Source organism: Carlito syrichta, unplaced genomic scaffold (genome assembly GCF_000164805.1).
Source record: "Carlito syrichta isolate Samal-C Ts95f unplaced genomic scaffold, Tarsius_syrichta-2.0.1 Scaffold304708, whole genome shotgun sequence".
In the NCBI taxonomy this organism is placed as follows: Eukaryota; Metazoa; Chordata; class Mammalia; order Primates; family Tarsiidae; genus Carlito; species Carlito syrichta.
Window position 1 is genome coordinate 375105 of NW_007248804.1, and position 19411 is coordinate 394515.

At 43.7% G+C, this 19411-nt stretch overlaps 1 protein-coding gene across 3 annotated transcripts in view; it reads right to left on the reverse strand.

Moving 5' to 3' along the window:
- SNX1 (sorting nexin 1) overlaps positions 1-19224 on the reverse strand; it is a 49655-nt gene extending 30431 nt beyond the window's left edge. For 2 of the 3 annotated variants that reach the window (XM_021713739.1, XM_008060713.2), the window contains exon 1: positions 18956-19224. In XM_021713739.1, the coding sequence (XP_021569414.1) occupies positions 18956-19114 (159 nt within the window). In that variant the 5' untranslated portion in view covers positions 19115-19224. The remainder of the gene's footprint in view (positions 1-18955) is intronic. The other variant, XM_021713740.1, reaches the window with a different exon arrangement.
- Positions 19225-19411: the final 187 nt, after the last annotated feature.

The following is a 19411-nucleotide window of genomic DNA, read 5'->3' on the forward strand; positions in this document are numbered from 1 at the left end:
GCCACTGCACTCCAGTCTGGGCGACAGTGAGACTCCAACTCAAAAAAAAAAAAAAGAATTGGACAAAGATTCCACTTTTACATACCACGGGTATATATAATCATTCCCATAAGACTGGATGATTAGATAGTTTCCAGGTTTCACCAAACAAAGCTGTGATCTCCTTCCATATATAAGTCTTCATTTGATTATTTTCTTAGGGTAGATTCTTTTTTTTTTTTTTTGAGTTGGAGTCTCACTCTGTCACCCAAACTGGAGTGCTGTGGCCGCTTCCAGCCACTGCAGCCTCGACTTGCTGGGCTCCAGCGATCCTTCCGCCTCAGCCTTCCAAGTAGCCAGAACTACAAGCGTGCGCTACCACGCCCAGCTAATTTTTTTGATTTATTGTAGGGATGAGGTCTCACCAAGTTGCCCAGGCAGGTCTTGAACCCATGGGCTCGGGCAATTCACTCACCTCGGCCTCCCAAAGTGCAGGATTACAGAATGAGCCACCAAGCATGGCCAGGGTAGATTCTTAAGAACTACTGGACACAAAATTTTCAGAGGTTCTGCTAAGCTCCCTTCCAGAAAGACCAACAATTTACATATTCCCCAGAAGCATGTAAGAATGCTGTATCCATAGCAACATCAAGCATTCTTTTAAAATATCTTCACTAGGTTGTCTGGTGGAAATTTGTTTCCGCATGTATACTGGTCATTTGGACCGCTATGATTTGTCTTGATGTCCTTTGTCTATTTTTCTATACTACGTTAGCATTACTTAGGTGTATACTTTTCTTATATAAGTATGTTAACCCTTTCTCTGCATACTGTACGGTACCTCTCCTGAACTTTTTTTTATTTTCCCTATTAAATTAATTTTCAGCACTGTACAAATTCAGCTTACTTCTTTTTTTTTTTTTTGAGTTGGAGTCTCACTCTGTCGCCCAGACTAGAGTAGAGTGCAGTGGCCGCTCCCGACCACCGCAGTCTCGACCTGCTGGGCTCCGGCAATCCTTCCACCTCAGCCTTCCAAGTAGCTGGAACTACAGGCACACGCTACCACGCCCGGCTAATTTTCTGATTTATTGTAGAGATGAGGTCTCGCCAAGTTGCCCAGGCAGGTCTCGAACCCATGGGCTCAGGCAATCTACTCACCTCAGCCTCCCAAAGGCGCGGGATAACAGGCTGAGCCACCGAGCCCAGCTTCAGCTTACTTCTTTAGGCTGAAGAGTACCTAGCACACAGTTGGCCTTTGAGGCATAATAATATTTTCAAGTTTTACTTAAAATCAGATATTTAAAAAAAAATCCGATTAAAAAAACGAGCAGAACCACTTTTGAAGAAGAAATGGATAAAAAAACCAAACCAAAACAAAAACCCAAGCAGAACCACTAAAGAAGAAATGGGACACATGCACATGGTATCCCATATCCACACAGGACTGTTAATAGAAAGCAAGACTTCCATGAGACTATAGTCTATAATAATAGACTGTTGTCAAAACATAAACCCACCTGGGTCTTATAACAACCACATGCTATATCTGAGGTTAAAAGGTTAATTTTTAGATTTTTTTTTTCTTTCTTTTTTTTGAGTTGGAGTTTCACTCCATCGCCCAGACTGGAGTGCAGTGGTATGCTCCTGGCCACCACAGCCTCGACCTGCTGGGCTCCAGCGATCCTTCCGCCTCAGCCTTCCAAGTAGCTGGAACTATAGGCGTGTGCTACCCTGCCCAGCTAGTTTTTTATTTTACTGTAGAGATGAGGTCTCACCAAGTTGCCCAGGTGGGTCTCGAACCCGCAGGCTCAGGCAATCCACTCACCTCAGCCTCCCAAAGTGCTGGGATTATAGGCTGAGCCACCGAGTTCGACTAGTTAGTATTATTAAGGTGCAATTTATATTAGAAAGCTAATTTTGAATCAACTGTCAAAATTTTCTAAAGAATTTATTTGGGTTGGGTGTGGTGGCTCATGCCTGTAATCCCAATGCTATGCAGGCCATGGCAGGTAGGCTCTCTTGAGGCAAGAAGTTCAAGACCAGCCTAGGCAATGTAGCAAGACCCTGTCACTACAGAGAAATTTTAAAATTAGCCGAGCATGGTGGCACCTGCTATAATCCCAACTACTTGGAAGGCTGAGGCAGGAAGATCACTTGAGCCCAAGAGTTTTTTTTTTTTTTTTTTGAGTGGAGTCTCACTGTCGCCCAGACTGGAGGCAGTGGCCGCTCCCGGCCACCGCAACCTCGACCTGCTGGGCTTCAGCGATCCTTCCGCCTCAGCCTTCCAAGTAGCCGGAATTACAGGCATGCGCTACCACGCCCGGCTGATTTTTTTGATACATTGTAGAGATGAGGTCTCGCTGCCCAGGCGGGTCTCGAACCCGCGGGCTCAGGCAATCCACTCACCTCAGCCTCCCAAAGGCGCGGGATTACAGGCTGAGCCACCGAGCCCGGCTAGAGCCCAAGAGTTTAAGGCTACGGTGAGCTAGGATCATGTCACTGTACTTCAGCCTGGGCAACTAAGTGAGATACTGTCTCTAAGAAAAAATACAAAAGAAAAAGGAAAAAAATTATTTTGAGGGAAAGAGGAAACACATCAAATTATGCTGAGTGATAACATCAATACTAAAAATAAGCCTTGCTTTATAATACATATTTTAAAATCATATTAGTAGTCATAAGTCATTTAACTATCTATCTGTTGAAAGGGGCTAAATTTCATTCAAGACCAGCCTGGGCCACATAGCAAGACCCTCATCTCTACAAAAAAATTAAAAAAAATAAAGTAGTGTTGATACACACAAAAAAGGAGGAGGGGGCTAAATTTCTAGGCAACAGATAAGAAACTATTTTCTGTGATGAAAATACTCTATTTGTGACACTGTAAATAAAGCCAAAGAACTGCCCTGCCCACACCCCTTTCCCTTTTTTTAATATAAAGGAAGCATTCTTCTTCCTCCCCAACCCCCAACTTTTTTTTTTTAGCAGCTAGAATCCTAGCTAGGACATCTAACACTTGCTTACTCCCTTTGGCTGTTAATTCTAGCAGGCGGTTCCAGTGATAAGCCTGTTTAAAAGTTCAAGTGCTTCTGTTTATCACTAAAAGAGAATACCAACAGACTAATACTAATTCCAAGAAAGACTCTAGAAAGATCTGCCAGCAAGAGAGAGAACTTTTGTTAAGAACAAACAGGTATTTCTTGACAACTACTGGCATCAAACCATTAGGCCTGGGCCACTAACACAATATATTTTTTTTAAAGCTCAGGGTGGACAGACATAGGCTTGTTGCCTCTCAGAGTTGACATAGCCATTCACTACTGAAAAGTGCAACCATGATTCCAGGCAACCTCCCGGTTAGCCAGTTGTGATTCTTACTCATGTTGCTTAAATGCTCTCTGCTCCATGCTTGCATTATAGTCAAGGGACCTCAAAAGGGGTAGGTACTGGTAAAACTCACGACTGCGTGTAGAGGTCAAATCCAAATTAAATGCTAAAGTAACACTGCTTCTGGAGGAATAGAGTACTTATTTATTATTTTTTTTTTTTAGAGAAAATTAGTATAGTTTAATAAAGCAAGATAGAGCTAAGGAGCAGTGTGATCATGTTAATATAACAAGGTAAAAACAATTAAGAATAACTCAGTTCCAGAAGCTATCCCCAGATAACAGGGCATCCATGGAGTCTTTAAAATTTATGCTGGGCTGGGCTCAGTGACTCAGCCTGTATTTCCAGCACTTTGGGAGGCCAAGGTGAGTGGACTGCATAGCCTGCAGGATTGAGACCAGCCCAGGTAACTTGGCGAGATCTCATCTCTACAATAAATAAAAAATTAGCTGGGTGTGGTAGCGCATGCCTGTAGTTCTGGCTACTTGGAAGGTTGAGGCGGAAGGATTGCTGGAGGCCAGCAGGTCAACACTGAGGTGGCCATGAATGTACCACTGCACTCCAGTCTGGGCAGCAGAGTGAGATTCCAACTCAAAAAAAAATTATTCTGGAAGAATATGGCATGAAATACTTATAATTTGGCCAGCTTTAATTCTAGGGAGAAATGAATGAAATGGGAGCTAGTTGCTGCTGCAGCAAATTATGACAAATATAACAGTTTCAACTGTTATAGCAAATGTATCATCTTAAGCAAATTATCTTATAGTTCTGTAGGAATCTAATAGGGGTCTCGATGTGCAAAAATCAAGGTACAGTAGGGCTACACTCCTGGAACTTCTAGGGAAGAATCTGTTTCCTTGCCCTTCTCCAGCTTCTAGAGGCCATTTCATGGCCCATGGCCCACTTCCTTCACCTTCAAAGCCAGCAGTGTTGCATCTCTCTGTGCCATCCTCCCAGAATGATCTTCCACAGTCTTTTTTTTTTTTTTCCTTTTGAGTCAGTCTCACTCTGTCGCCCAGGCTGGAGTGTAGTGGCATGCTCACGGCCACTGCAGCCTCGGCCTGCTGGGTGCAGGCCATCCTTCCATCTCAGGCTTCCAAGTAGCTGGAACAACAGGTGCACACCACCACACCCAGCTAATTTTTTTGATTTATTGCAGAGACAAGGTCTCGCCATGTTGCCCAGGCTGGTCTCAAACCCATGGGCTCAGGCAATCCTCTCACCTCAGCCTCCCAGTGCTGGGAATACAGGTGTGAGCCAATATGCCCAGCTAGTCTTACATTCTTAAGGGTCCTTGTGATCACACTGGTCCCACCCAGGTAATTCAAGATAATTTCCCTATCTTAAGGCCAGTATTCAACATAATTGACTTCCTTGGAAACCTCATGTATTTTATTTTATACATCTAAAAACATTCTGGTAATATGTCCAATCTCAATTCCATCTTCAATGTGAATTCCCCCCTGCCACATAATCTAACATATTCACTTGTCCTAGGATTAAGATGTAAACATCTTTGGGGGGATAGGGAAGCATGATTTTGCCTACCACAGGCAGTGACCCCTCTCTGAGCCAGGAAGATTGCTTGAGCCCAGGAGTCTAAGAGTTCAAGACCAACCTGGGCAACATAGCAAGACCTCGTCTCTACAACAAATTCAAGAAAATTAGTCAGCTGTGGTGATACAAACTTGTAGTCCCAGCCATTCAAGAAGCTGACGTAGGAGGATCTGAGCTGAAGTGAGCCATGAATGTGCCACTGTACTCCAGCCTCGGAGATAGAGTGAGACCCCAACTCAAAAAAAAAAAAAAAAAAAAAAAAGAAGTATCTGTGTTTAGAGAGTGGACAGTGTCCACTCGATTAGTGAATAGCATGCATCTTACCTTACCAACTGAGTGAATCTCTGATTAACTCAAATGATTTCACAATATTACTCCCCTTACAGTTTAATGAATGAAAGGGAATCTTATCTTGGGGTCTATAAGTCACAGATTTCAGGGGGTGGTTTCTATGAACTTGGACGAGAAAAAAATTCATTTCATTTTCACTCATCTCTAACTGAAATTCAGCGTTCTCTTTCATCATAAAGATAGGCAATAGGTCGGGCTCGGTGGCTCAGCCTAATCCTGGCACTTTGGGAGGCCGAGGCGAGTAGATTGCCTGAGCCTGCAGGTTCGAGATCAGTCCTGGCAAGACCTTGTCTCTACAATAAAAAAATAAAATAAAATAAAAAATTAGCCGGGCATGGTACCGCGCGCCTGTAGTTCTGGCTACTTGGAAGGCTGAGGCAGAAGGATCGCTGGAGCCCAGCAAGTCGACATTGGGGTGGCTATGAGTGTGCCACTGCTCTCCAGCCCAGGCAACAGAGTGAGATTCCAACTCAAAAAAGAAAAAAAAAAAAATTTAAAAAGCGAAAGTGAGGGATGTGGGATTGAAAAAAATATTAAAAAGCACGTTACTATACCATAAAATTATCTTAATGTGTTGATAACTGCATTTAGATATAATATCAATAATTGGTTTCCTTGGTAATCTCATATATTTTATTTTATACATCTAAAAACATTATACTGGTAATGTATCCACAGGTTTTACTGGCCTGCCAATGAGCTCACAGCACAAAAAAGGTGAAAACTTCTGTGATAGAGGTTAGAGAGACAAATGAAAATGGAAGCAGGGGAGCTGGAAGGTCAAATGAACATGAAGCTGGCCATTGAGCTATTTAGGAAAACCAGAGCAAGCCCATTAGAGACCTCATGACCCACCAAAATTGAGCTACAGACATTCTACTGAATTCTCTGGTGTAATTTTCCTGCTGAACTTTTTGGGTCTCAAACTAACATAACTTAGAAGGGCACAGAAAACTGCAGAAGGATCAGAGTACTAATGGGTGGATTATCTCCTAAATAGAAAAAACAAAACCAGTTCAAATCTGCTCTGAAAGCAGAATGAAGGCCCAGCTGTCCATCTGACTAAGCAAAAGAACAGAAAAAGTTGAGCAACAGCTTTTCCTGGATATGAGATAAGTATGGCTACTTGCTCTAGCAACTATCAACTACTCATGATCTATTTATACCAAAAGTTACTGAACAGTGCTGAGAAGCTTTGAGGACTCAGGAAGAGAAATGAGAGTGTTATTTTTCCTCTCTCCCCTTCCAACCTAACAAACTGCAGATGGCCAAGTTACCAGAGCTGCCTTACCATCCGAGGAAGCAAAGGGGCAGCAACTCCCTACAGAAATCAGAATTCCCACTGCAATCTATTGCTACTCTCATTAAGCCCCAAACTCTAGGTAAATAAGTTGGTTTTTTTGTTTGTTTGTTTGTTTGTTTTGAGTTGGAGTCTCACTCTGTCACTCAGACTGGAGTGCAGTGGCCGCTCCCAGTCACCCAGCCTCGACCGCTGGGGCTCCAGTGATCCTTCCGCCTCAGCCTTCCGAGTAGCTGGAACTACAGGCGCGTGCTACCATGCCCGGCTAATTTTTGATTTATTGTAGAGATGAGGTCTGGTCAAGTTGCCCAGGCGGGTCTCGAACCCGCAGGCTCAGGCAATCCACTCACCTCGGCCTCCCAAAGTATGGGATTACAGGCTGAGCCACCGAGCCCGGCCTTAAATTGGGTTTTTATTAGTCACCTTTAAAAGTCTTCTTGTAATACTATAAGTAAAGGATCGACAGTGGTGGGGATCTATGGGGGGACAGGGAGGGCAAGGGTGGTGGGATTAACAGTAGTCAATATCTGTCTGGGGACGGGGGGACACCCCTTATCAACAAGGGTGCCTGAACGACGCATATTTGTATACCTAACCCTTAACTATACCCCACAACTTTAAAATAAAAAATATGCTTTAAAAAAAAATAAAAAAATAAAAAATAAGTCTTCTCCTTTTATTAGCTTTTCCCACATAACTCTGAAAGCTAAGACAACTGCTAGTACAATCCAATGATTAAGAAACCAGGGGATTAGGGAATGGATGGAAAGAGTGACTAAGACTCAAGAAAGAAAAAAGAAAGAAAGAAAGAAAGAAATCAGGCCAGGCTCAGTGGCTAAGCCTGTAATCCCAGCACTTTGGGAGGCCGAGGCGATTGGATTGCCTGAGCCCATGGGTTTAGGACCAGCCTGGGCAACTTGGTAAAACCTCGTCTCTACAGTAAATAAAAAAAAGCCAGGAGTGGTAGTGCCCGCCTGTAGTTCCAGCTACCTGAAAGGCTGAGGCAGAAGGAGCGCTGGATCCCAGCAGGTCAAGGCTGCGTTGACCACGAGTATGTCACTGCACTCCAGCCTGGGCAACGGAGACTCAACACAAAAAAATAAGAAATCAATGAGGGCCAGGCACAGTGGCTCAAGCCTATAATCCCAGCACTTTGGGAGGCAGAGGCAAGAGGACTGCCTGAACTTAGGGATTCAAGACCAGTGTGGGCAACTTGGCGAGCCCTCATCTCTACAATACACCAAAAAAATTAGCCAAGCATAGTGGCACGCGCCTGTAGCTCCAGCTACTTGGAAAGCCGATGCAGAAGGATCACCTGAGTACAGCAGGGTCGAGGCAGTGTTGGCTGTGAGTGTGCCACTGCACTCCAGCCTGGGCAACACAGTGAGACTCCAACTAAAGAAAAAAAGAAAAAAAAAAAGAAAGAAATCAATGAGTCTGTGTACTTCAGGGAATCTCAACATTACGAGGCTGGGTGTGGTGACTCACACCTGTAATCTCAGCATTTTGGGAGGTTGAGGCAGGAGGAATGCTTGGGCCCAGGAGTTCAAGACCAGCTTGGGCAACATAGTCAGACCTAGTTTATACAAAATAAAAAATTAGCCAGATGTGGTGGTGCATGTCTGTAGCACCAGCTACTTGGAAGGCTGAGGCAGAAGGATTGCCTGAACCCAGTAGTTCGAGGCTGGTGTGAGCTGTGATCACTACTGCACTCCGACCTGGGTGACAAAGTGAGACCCTTACTCAAAATAAATAAGTAAAATAAACTTATTAGAAGTAAAACTCATTTACTATTTAAGCTGAGCATTAAAATGAGTCTTTGCACATAATACTTGTCACTGACTTTTTCAAGAATATTTTTTATCAGAATGTAGAATTTATTTATTTATTTATTTATTTGAGTCAGAATCTCACTCTGCCACCCAGGCTGGAGTGCAGTGGCATGCTCACGGTCAACGCAGCCTTGACCTACTGAGCTCAGGCAATCCTTCTGCCTCAGTCTTTCAAGTAGCTAGAACTACAGGCACATGCCACCACGCCCAGCTAATTTTTTGATTTATTGTAGAGATGAGGTCTTGCCAAGTTGCTGGGCTGGTCTCAAACCTGCGGGCTCAATCCACTTACCCGGGCCTCCCAAAGTGCTGGGATTATAGGCGTGAGCCTCTGCGTCAGCCAAGAATGCAGAATTTAAACTTCTGATCCTTTACTAGCTCTGACCACTTGATGTGATGGTAACTCCAAAAGCAAGTGTTTTAGGCAATATGCTGAGCTGTAAATGACTAAGCCATTAACTAAACAAAGAAATACATGTTTGTTTAAAGATACTGTTACATAGAATCATTTTCAGAAGTCTGGTAATGACCAGAGGAAGGTTAGTGTCAAAATCTTAATGAGGAAGGGTTATACCTTTGAGAACCACCACCAAGCATGTTTTACAGAACAGAGAATTAAAATATTAGCCAGCTGAGCTATATTAATCTCCTATGGCTTCTTATAAAACTTCCAAATTCCGCCAGATTGAAGAAGTTATCGTATAAACACTCTAAAGGTAATAAACTGTTTTTCATAGCTAAAATCATTCCACAAATCACAAACAAAAATACCAGTCCCAAACTGTTTCACAGGTTAAGTACCACCAATTTTTTTTTTAAATGTGGAATCTCACTCTGTCGTCCAGGCTAGAGTGCAGTAGTGTGCTCACGACCACCGCAGCCTCGACCTGCTGGGCTCAGGTGTTCCTTCCGCCTCAGCCTTCCAAGTAGCTAGAACCACAGGCATGTGCCACCATGCCCAGCTGATTTTATTTATTTATTGTATAGACGCTGTCTCACCATGTTGCTCAGGTTGGTCTCGATTCCCTGAGCTCAGGTAATCCTCTCGCCTCCACCTCCCAAAGTGCTGCGATTACAGGCATGAGCCACTGTGCTCCGCTCACCAATTTTTAAATAACATATAAACTTGATCCCCAAATCATACAAGGTTTTCATGAGAAAGAAAAACTACAGGTTTATCTTATGAACACAGATGCAAAAGAACATATAACAGCAATCCAAACCTAGCAACGTACTGTTTTAGAAAAAGGCAACACATTATTAAAAAGACAAAAAATATGCCGGGCTCGGTGGCTCAGCCTGTAATCCCGCGCCTTTGGGAGGCTGAGGTGAGTGGATTGCCTGAGCCCACATGTTTGAGACTTGCCTGGGCAACTTGGCGAGACCTCATCTCTACAATAAATAAATAAAAAATTAGCCAGGCGTGGTAGCATGCCTGTAGTTCCAGCTACTTGGAAGGCTGAGGCGGAAGGATCACCGGAGCCCAGCAGGTCGAGGCTGCGGTGGCCGGAAGCGGCCACTGCACTCCAGTCTGGGCGACAGAGTGAGACTCCAACTCAAAAAAAAAAAGACAAAAAAATAACAAATGCTGGCAAGGATGTGGAGAAAGGGGAACATTCATACACTGTGGGTGGGGATGTGAAATCATGAAAAACAGTATGGAGGTTCCTCAAGACTGAAAATAGAACTGTCATGTGATCCAGTAATCTCACTCCTAAGTATATACGCAAAAAAGGGAAATCTGTATATGGAAGGGATATCTGTATGCTCATGTTTATTACAGCGTTATTCACAATAGCTAAGATACGTAATCAGTCTATGTGTCCAACAGTAGATGCATGAATAAAAGAAAATGTGGCATACATACAGAATGGAATATCAATTAGCCATTAAGAAATGACAACCTGCGATTTGCAGTAACATAGAAGGAACTGGAGGTCATTATTTAAAATGAAATAAGTCAGGCACAGAAAGGTAAATATCACAAGTTCTCACTCACATGTGAGAGTTAAAACAGTAGAGCTCACAGATGTACAGTGTAGAAAGGCGGGAGGGGAGGGAAGGGGAGGGGAGGATGAAGAGAAGTCAGTTAATGGGCACAAGATACAGCTAGGCAGAAATTCTAGTATTCAGTAACATAGTAGGAAAATAATAGTTAACAATAATTAAGGCCAAGTGCAGTGGCTCAAACCTATAATCCTAGCACTTTGGGAGTTGGAGGCAAGAGAATTGCCTGGGCCCAGGGGTTCGAGACCAGCCTGAGCAACTAGGCAAAACCTAATCTCTGCAATAAATCAAAAAATTAGGGTAGGCTCAGTGGCTCAGTCTATAATCCCAGTACTCTGGGAAGCCAAGGTAAGTGGATTGCCTGAGACTGCGGGTTCGAGACCAGGCCAGGCAACTTGGCAAGACCTCGTCTCCACAATAAAAAAAATAAAAAAAAAATTAGCCAGCCATGGTAGCACATATCTGTAGTTCAGCTACTTGGAAGGCTGAGGCGGAAAGATTGTCAGAACCCAGCAGGTTGATGCTGGGATGGATGTGAGTGTGCCACTGCACTCCAGTCTGGGTGACAGAGTGAGACTCCAACTCAAAAAAACAAAACAAAACAATAATTAAGCGTATATTTCAAGATAGCTAAAAGAATTGCAGTGTTCCCAACACAAAGAAAAGATAAATGTTTGAGGTGATGAATATCTACATGACCCTGACTTGATCATTACACACTGAATACAGGTATCAAAATACAAAATGAATTTTTTAAAATGTACAACTAGCCCAGGCTCAGTGGTTTAGCCTATAATCCCAGCACTTTGGGAAGCCGAAGCAAGTAGATTGCCTGAGCCCACGGGTTCGAGACCAGACTGGGCAACTTGGTAAGACCTTGTCTCTACAATAAATAAAAAATTAAGTCGGGCTCGGTGGCTCAGCCTGTAATCCCACGCCTTTGGGAGGCTGAGGTGAGTGGATTGCCTGAGCCCGCGGGTTCGAGATCCGCCTGGGCAGGCAAGACCTCATCTCTACAATAAATCAAAAAATTAGCCAGGCGTGGTAGTGCACGCCTCTAGTTCCAGCTACTTGGAAGGCTGAGGCGGAAGGATCGCCAGAGCCCAGCAGGTCAATGTTGCAGTGGCTGGGAGCGGCCACTGCGCTCCAGTCTGGGTGACAGAGTGAGACTCCAACTCAAAAAAATAAAAATAAAATAAAAAACATAATTCACCATATAACAGATTAAGACAGAAATCCCATGACCAAGAGATGTCAAAGTTAATAAAATTCATTAGTTATTTAAACATTCTTATCAAAACAGGAATAGAAGGAAACTTTTTTTAAAAACTTGATAAATGATATCTACAGAAAATCTTTAGGAAGCATCAATCTTATTACAAAAAAAATATTTTATGAGTCAGGGTCTCACTATTGCTCAGGCTGGAGTGCAGTGGTACAATCACTGCTCACTGCAGCCTCTAACTCCTAGGCTCCAGTGATCCCCATAAACCTCCCAAGTAGCTGGGACTACAGGCACATGCCACCACACCAAGCTAGTTTTTAAATTTTTTTTTGTGGAGGCAAGGTCTCACTATATTGCCCAGACTGATCTTAAACTCCTGGACTCAAGTGATTCCCCCCACTTGCACCTCCCAAAGTGTTGGGGTTATAGGCGTGAGTCACATCCCCTGGCCTCCTGTTATAATTTTAATTTTTCCTTTCATGTTTAGTTGATATATAATATTATACATTTTTATGGGATACAGAATGATATTTCCATATGTGTATACAATGTGTAATGATCAGAGTAATTTAATATATCCATCACCTCAAACATTTATCATTTGTGTTGTGAACATGCAAAAATCCACTGTTTTAGCTTTTGGAAAATATACAATAAATGTAGTTAACCATATTCACCCTACAGTGCTGCAGAACACCAGAACTCATTCCTTATCTAGCCCAGGCTGGAGTGCAACGGCAGGCTGCTCACGGCTACCGCTGCCTCCACCTGCTGGGCCCAGGCAATCTTCCATCTCAGCCTTCCAAGTAGCTAGAATTTCAGGTGTACACCACAACATGCAGATAATTTTTTGATTTATTGTAAAGATGAGGTCTTACTAAGTTGCCCAGACTAGTCTGGAACCCCGGGCTCAGGCAATCCTCTCGCTGTCACCTCCCAAAGTACTATGATTACAGGCATGAGCCACCATACCTGGCCATATCTGTAATTTTGTTACCTGTCAAACAACTTCTCCCTATTAAACAGGTTTTAAAAAGAGGGGAGGTGGGATTATAAAATAGTGGTTCTTCAAAAAACTGAAAACAGAACTACCACATGATCCAGGAATCCCACTTCTGGGTATGTATCTGAAAGAATTAAAAGCAGGGTTTTGAAGAAATATTTGTGCACCCACGTCCACAGCACCACTATTCACAAGTCAAGAGGAGGAAGTAACCTAAATGTTTACTGCCTGATAAACAAAATGTGCTATATATACACAAGGGAATATTATTCAGCCTTAAAGAGGAAGAGAATCTTGTCCCATGTTATAACACGGGCAAACCTTGAGGACATTATATTAAGTGAAATAAACCAGTCACAAAAAGACAAATACTGCGTGATTTCATTTATATCAGGTACCTAAAGTAGTCAAATTGACAGAAATAGGAAGTTAAAATGATGACTGACTACCAGGGGCTGGGGAGGGAAAAGTAAAAAGGAAGAGCTGTTTATCAAGTATCACCTTTCATATTTGCAAGATGAAAAGTTTTGGAGCACTGTTTCCCAACAGTGTGAATGTACTTAACACCGCGGCACTGTACACTCAAAAATGATTAAGGTGACCAGGAAGGCTGAGGCAGAAGGATCACCTGAGCCCAGTAGGTCAGAGTTGCAGTAGCTGTGAGGATGTCACTGCACTCCAGCTTGGGCAGCAGAGTGAAACTCTGATTCCAAAAAAAAAAAAATATATATTACGGTTATATATCCTTGTTGTTCACCACATCTTTTTATTTATTTATTTGTTTGTTTTTTTGAGTTGGAGTCTCACTCTGTCGCCCAGACTGGAGTGCAGTGGCCGCTCCAGCCTCGACCTGCTGGGTTCCCGCGATCCTTTCGCCCCAGACTTCCAAGTAGCTGGAACTAGAGGTGCGCGCTACCACGCCCGGCTCATTTTTTGATTTATTGTAGAGATGAGGTCTCACCAAGTTGACCAGGCGGGTCTTGAACCCGTGGGCTCAGGCAATCCACTCACCTCAGCCTCCTAAGGCGCGGGATTACAGGCTGAGCCACCGAGCCCGGCACCACAACTTTTTAAAAGCTAATTATCCCCTGCCCCCAAACATGTTATACTGCTCACATAATTTAGGGCTAATTTCTATAAAGGCCATGTCCTTTCCTGTCTAAACGCTAATATGTAACTTACATTTATATAACTCTCTGTAGTCTACAAAATGCTGTCTATTAGGAGTCAACTGCTATCCAAAACTTTTAAAAACCATTAAGTTATATTATTCATTACTCTTCAACATCAGTAGACATTTGTAAATAAATCTTTTTTTCTTTTTTTTTGAGTTGGAGTCTCACTCTGTCAACCAGGCTAGAGGGCAGTGGTACGCTCCCAGTTACTGAAGTCTCAATCTGGGCTCAGGCGATCCTTCCACCTCAGCCTTCCAAGTAGCTGGAACTACATGCCCGCACCACCATGCCCAGATACATAAATAATTCTTGACTAATCAAAGACTAATTTTTTTTTTTTTGAGTTGGAGTCTCACTCTATCGCCCAGACTGGAGGGCAGTGGCCGCTCCCGGTTACCGCAGCCTTGACCTGCTGGGCTCCGGCGATCCTTCTACCTCAGCCTTCCAAGTAGCTGGAACTACAGGCACACACTACCATGCCCGGCTAATTTTTTGATTTATTGTAGAGATGAGGTCTCGCCAAGTTGCCCAGGCGGGTCTCGAACCCACGGGCTCAGGCAATCCACTCACCTCAGCCTCCCAAAGGCGCGGGATTACAGGCTGACCCACCGAACCCGGCTAAGACTAATTATTTAACACCCAACTCTTCAAGTCCCTTGCTGTTCCGTCTTATCCTATTTCTTTCTTTCCAGACATTTCTCTAATCACTAAGGTTTCAGTTCAAGAATAAGAATAATAGGAAGGCCAGGTGCAGAGGCTCACGCTTGTAATCCCAGTACTTCTGGGAGGCAGGGATGAGAGGACTGCCTGAGTCCATGGGTTCAAGACTGGCCTTGGCAACTCGGTGAGACTCTGTCTCTACAAAAAAAAAAAAAAAAAATAGCTGGGTGTCATGGCACATGCCTGTAGGTATAGCCATTTGGAAGGCTAAGGGGGAAGGATCACCTGGGCCCAGCAGGTTGAGGTTGTGGTGGCCATGAGTATGCCACTATACTCTAACTTGGCAAGCAGAGTAAGACTGACTCAAAAAAAAAAAAAAAAGAGTAAGAGTAATAGGAAGGCCAGGCACAGTGGCTTGCGCCTATAATCCCAGCATTTTGGGAGGCCAAGGCAAGAGGATAGCTTGAGCAACATGGTGAGACCACGTCTCTACAATAAGTGAAAAAATCAGCTAGGCATGGTGGCGCATGCCTGTGGTTCCAGATACTTGGAAGGTTGAGGTGGAAGGATCACCTGAGCCCAACAGGCCAAGAATGAGTTGGCCTTGAGTGTGCCACGCCTGGGTAACATAGTAAGACTCCAACTCAAAACAAAGAAAAAAAAATAGGAAAAGAATTCTAATTGGTGTCATAAAACATCAGAAGCTGTTGCCAAATTGGCCAGAATCTGAACTTAGGATATTACTTATCTATGTTTTCCTCCTCCTCGTAAGAAAGCCCTCCACAGTGCTTCCCCTTTATTTAGGGGGCAAATCTACTGTGGTCCTGGCATGCTGCTAGAGACAGATGGGCACACAAGAACTGGAAAGGTCAATAAAATAACTTGCTTCTACTCTAATCACTCACGTTTAGAAGCTCACACAAGTTTTAACTAAGAAAAACTTGTGTAAGATACATATCTGGTGATTCACTTCTACATCAAAGATTCAGATAATATATTTAGAGTTTAGATTTTTTAAAAAAAATTTATTAAAGTTATTAAGTTGCCCAGGCGGTTCTTGAACCCGTGGGCTCAGGCAGATCTTTTTATTTATAGGTTTACAAAGTAAGAGGCAAAAGATAAGATCCAAAGTATTATTTTATTTTATTTTTTTGAGTTGGAGTCTCACTCTGTCGTCCAGACTGGAGGGCAGTGGCACGCTCCCGGCCACCACAGCCTCGACCTGCTGGGCTCTGGTGATCCTTCCACCTCAGGCTTCCTAGTAGCTGGAACTACAGGTGCGCGCTACCACGCCTGGCTAATTTTTTGATTTATTGTAGAGATGAGGCCTCACCAAGTTGCCCAGGCGGGTCTCGAACCCGCGGGCTCAGGCAATCCACTCACCTCGGCCTCCCAAAATGCGGAATTACAATGAGCCACCAAGCCTGGCTGACTTCAGATTTATTTTAATAATTCTTTTAACTTGTCTCTCCCATTCAAGTAACTGGTTTATAGATTCTGATAAGCATGGGCTGTTCTTTCAATTATAAACCAACCCACATTTTTATTACTGTATTAACAAAGCCTCTTGGTCTGTAAAAGAGAGCAGATGGGATGATTAACGGCAGTAGCTGTTACAGCAATGTCCAGGAAATTACACACATACCATAAATTAGTTTTATATTTTACATGCCTCAACTTCCCAATTCTTCAATGCCCCTCTTTGCCTTCAACATGCAGCAAAACACAATATTAAGAGTAACTTAAATAACATGCTATTGAGGTTACCAAGTACCTAGTTAGTGATGGGTTTCAGCTAATCAAATCTTATTACTAGTTAGTTTTAACTTCGATAAACTGCATTAACCATTTTTGAGTTAATTAACTGTTCTAATCTGTTATTCAATTTTGTGGGTAATTCTAGTTTACAAAATGCTCACCAACAATTATGCTGAAGCCCTCAAAAAAAAAAAGTACTCTTCTTATGTAGAAGAAACTGTTCTAAGTGCTTTACAGGTATTTTAATTTAATCTTCACAATAACAGTGGAGGCAAATACTATTATTCACTTTTTACAGGTGAGGAAACTAGAGTATTCAAGTACCTTGCTCAAGGTGAAGCTAGCAAGTAGTAGAGCCTAGATTTAAATCAGACTTCAAAGCCTATACTCTTAATTACTTTATTTTTCAATGTTGTTCTTTAAAATACAGAAGTGCTACAATCCCCATCTTCTCTTTGCTCATAACCAAAGCATTCATTGGATTATGATTTGTACTTAATGGTTGTTTAGAAGACAATCATAGTTTAATTAGTGAGGAATCTTGGGATCTTGGCTTCCTGAAGATTTTTGAGATAGGGAGCTCAAAAAATAGCTTACAAGTGGCATTTTAGTTTCTTTACCAATTCAATATTTCTAGATCAAATCTAAATAAAAATAATCATGCTTTCTGTGGCAGAACAAGTTCAATTTGGCCCTTGTGTCTTCCTTTTAGCTGGAATTAGGCAAAGAATTTTTACACTCTTACAAGAAAGAGGTATTGGTAACTCCATAAAGTAACCTGATGAGATCAAACTGAAGCCTCCTGAGCTTTCAGTTTTTGTTTTTTAAATTTATTTTATTCTAAAGATGTGGGCTCCTGAACTTCTTTAGCGAATTCCAGAAAATAACTTCTCATCCTTCCAGGTCTCTTTTTGCAAAACAAATCAACATTTGCCTATGTAACCAATCACTTTTAGTGCCAGAGTTTCTATTTTCAGATATCTAGTCTATATATATCTACCATTCTAGCAGTTACCAACAGTAACTGTTCTCCATTAATTGTGGGAAAATAACTAAAGGAATAGATTATTTTATTTATTTTTTTACATATGGAGATGAGGTTTCACTATATTGTCCAGCCTGGTCTTGAACTTCTGGTCTCAAGCAATCTTCTCTCCTGGGCCTCCCCAAGTGCTGAGATTACAGGCATGAGCCACTGTGCCCAGCCTAAAGATTTTAAATGAGATACAGAAATCTAAATTAGTAGCAAGAGTTATTATTTCTCAGGGCACAGTGGCATGTGCCTACAGTCCCAGCTCACTGGGAGGCTGAAGCAAGAAGAGTCCTTAAGCCCAGGAGTTCAAGACCAGCCTGAGCAATACAGTGAGACCTTGTCTCTCTTTTTTTTTGAGTTGGAGTCTCACTCTGTCGCCCAGACTGAAGGGCAGTGGCCGCTCCCGGCCACCGCAGCCTAGACCTGCCGGGCTCCGGCGATCCTTCCGCCTCAGCCTTCCGAATAGCCGGAATTACAGGCATGCGCTACCACGCCCGGCTGATTTTTTGATTTATTGTAGAGCTAAGGTCTCGCTGCCCAGGCGGGTCTCGAACCCGCGGGCTCAGGCAATCCACTCACCTCAGCCTCCCAAAGGTGCAGGATTACAGGCTGAGCCACCGAGCCCGGCTGAGACCTTGTCTCTTAAAAAAAATTTTTTTTGATGTTTTATGATAGTCTTAAAAAAATTATTATTTCTCAGAATAATAGACTTTCTTAGTTTGAGCTGTTATGTTAGCATCATCAAACACTATGAGCTGTGGTTATGGACTCAATTTCTGAATAAAGGGCAGGGAAAATTTTTCTAAAAATAACAAACTCCTTCAGATCACAAGCTACAAGTATTTAAAACTGTTTTTAATTTAGTCAATTATATGCTGAGTAGCTACTATGAAGAGATGATTATCCAAGATAGAAAAATAAATTCACAGAGCCAGCAATGAAGTTTACAGACTGGAACAAACTACACTGGTTCCGTAACCGACCACTAATTACCATATATAAAGATTGGCTTTTTCCAATATCTGACTCTTATTAGAAACCCCAATATTTACTACGGAAAACACCATTTCCTCCTCACAGTTCAGACTTGCTCCCAAAGAGGTACTTGAGCACTCTAACACATCCCTTTAAAAGGGACTACGCTTTCCGACCTACGCAGTGATTTACCTAGCAGTGCCTTCTTTCAACCAGCCTCTGGCCCGATGATCAGAGAAATCAATCGAACTTTGTAAACTAAGATCCAGAAAGGGCCCTTGGTAATCACCGCTAAGTGCTGAGTTAATGGAAGGATGTGTGGGTGGGTCACGAACCGGGCCACTTCAGATAACATTATCTGGGAAGCTGTAAGGCGAGGGAGAGGACCTAGTACATCAGCCTTGGCAGGACACGACCAGTAAAACAACCCTGTGGACCTTGGGGTCACCACACGGCGGGGCCGCAGGACGACCTCGCGGCTCCTGGACACCTCTGCGGCGTAGCCACCGCCGCCTCCCTCGCTTCTTACTCTTCGCGCCCGGGGGCCGGGGCCAAGCGCCCCAGCTCTGCGCTCAGCAGGGCTCCCGGGCCCAGACAGCCGTCACCGAGGCAAAGTCTCGCCGGCAAACGCGGCTCAGTCCCCCGGCTCCCGCTCCGCCTTTCTTCCCTTTCGGGCGCCCTCCCGTCAGTGGCCCCGGAGGGTGCGAACTCACGGCCACTACGGCGCCGGTGAAAATGTCCTCCCCCTCCGTGTCGCTGTCCCCCGCCTCGGGCTCTGACCCCCCGGTCGCCCTCTCGGACTCCGGCTCCAGGCCGGGGAAGGGCGGAGGGAGTCTTTCAGAAGCGCTACAGCCGCCACCGCCCGACGCCATCTTCCTCCACCCGCGGCGGAAGCCGCAACAACAACTTTATAGAGACAGCGCCGCGAGCACGGCGTCCGGGCTGGGGGGGCCGCAATGCCCATGGGAGTCGCGGGGCGGAGGCGCTGGAGGCGGGGCGGAGGCGCTGGAGGCGGGGCGGAGGCGCTGGATTTACTACTCTTTCCACCTGCTTACATTCAGAATTGAAATGTAGTTGTGATGCATAATGGCTGTGGTATTCAACTCATTCTCAGCAGATAAGGCACTAAAAAAAAATAGCCAAGTTTCAGGGAAGAGAGGACTATAAGG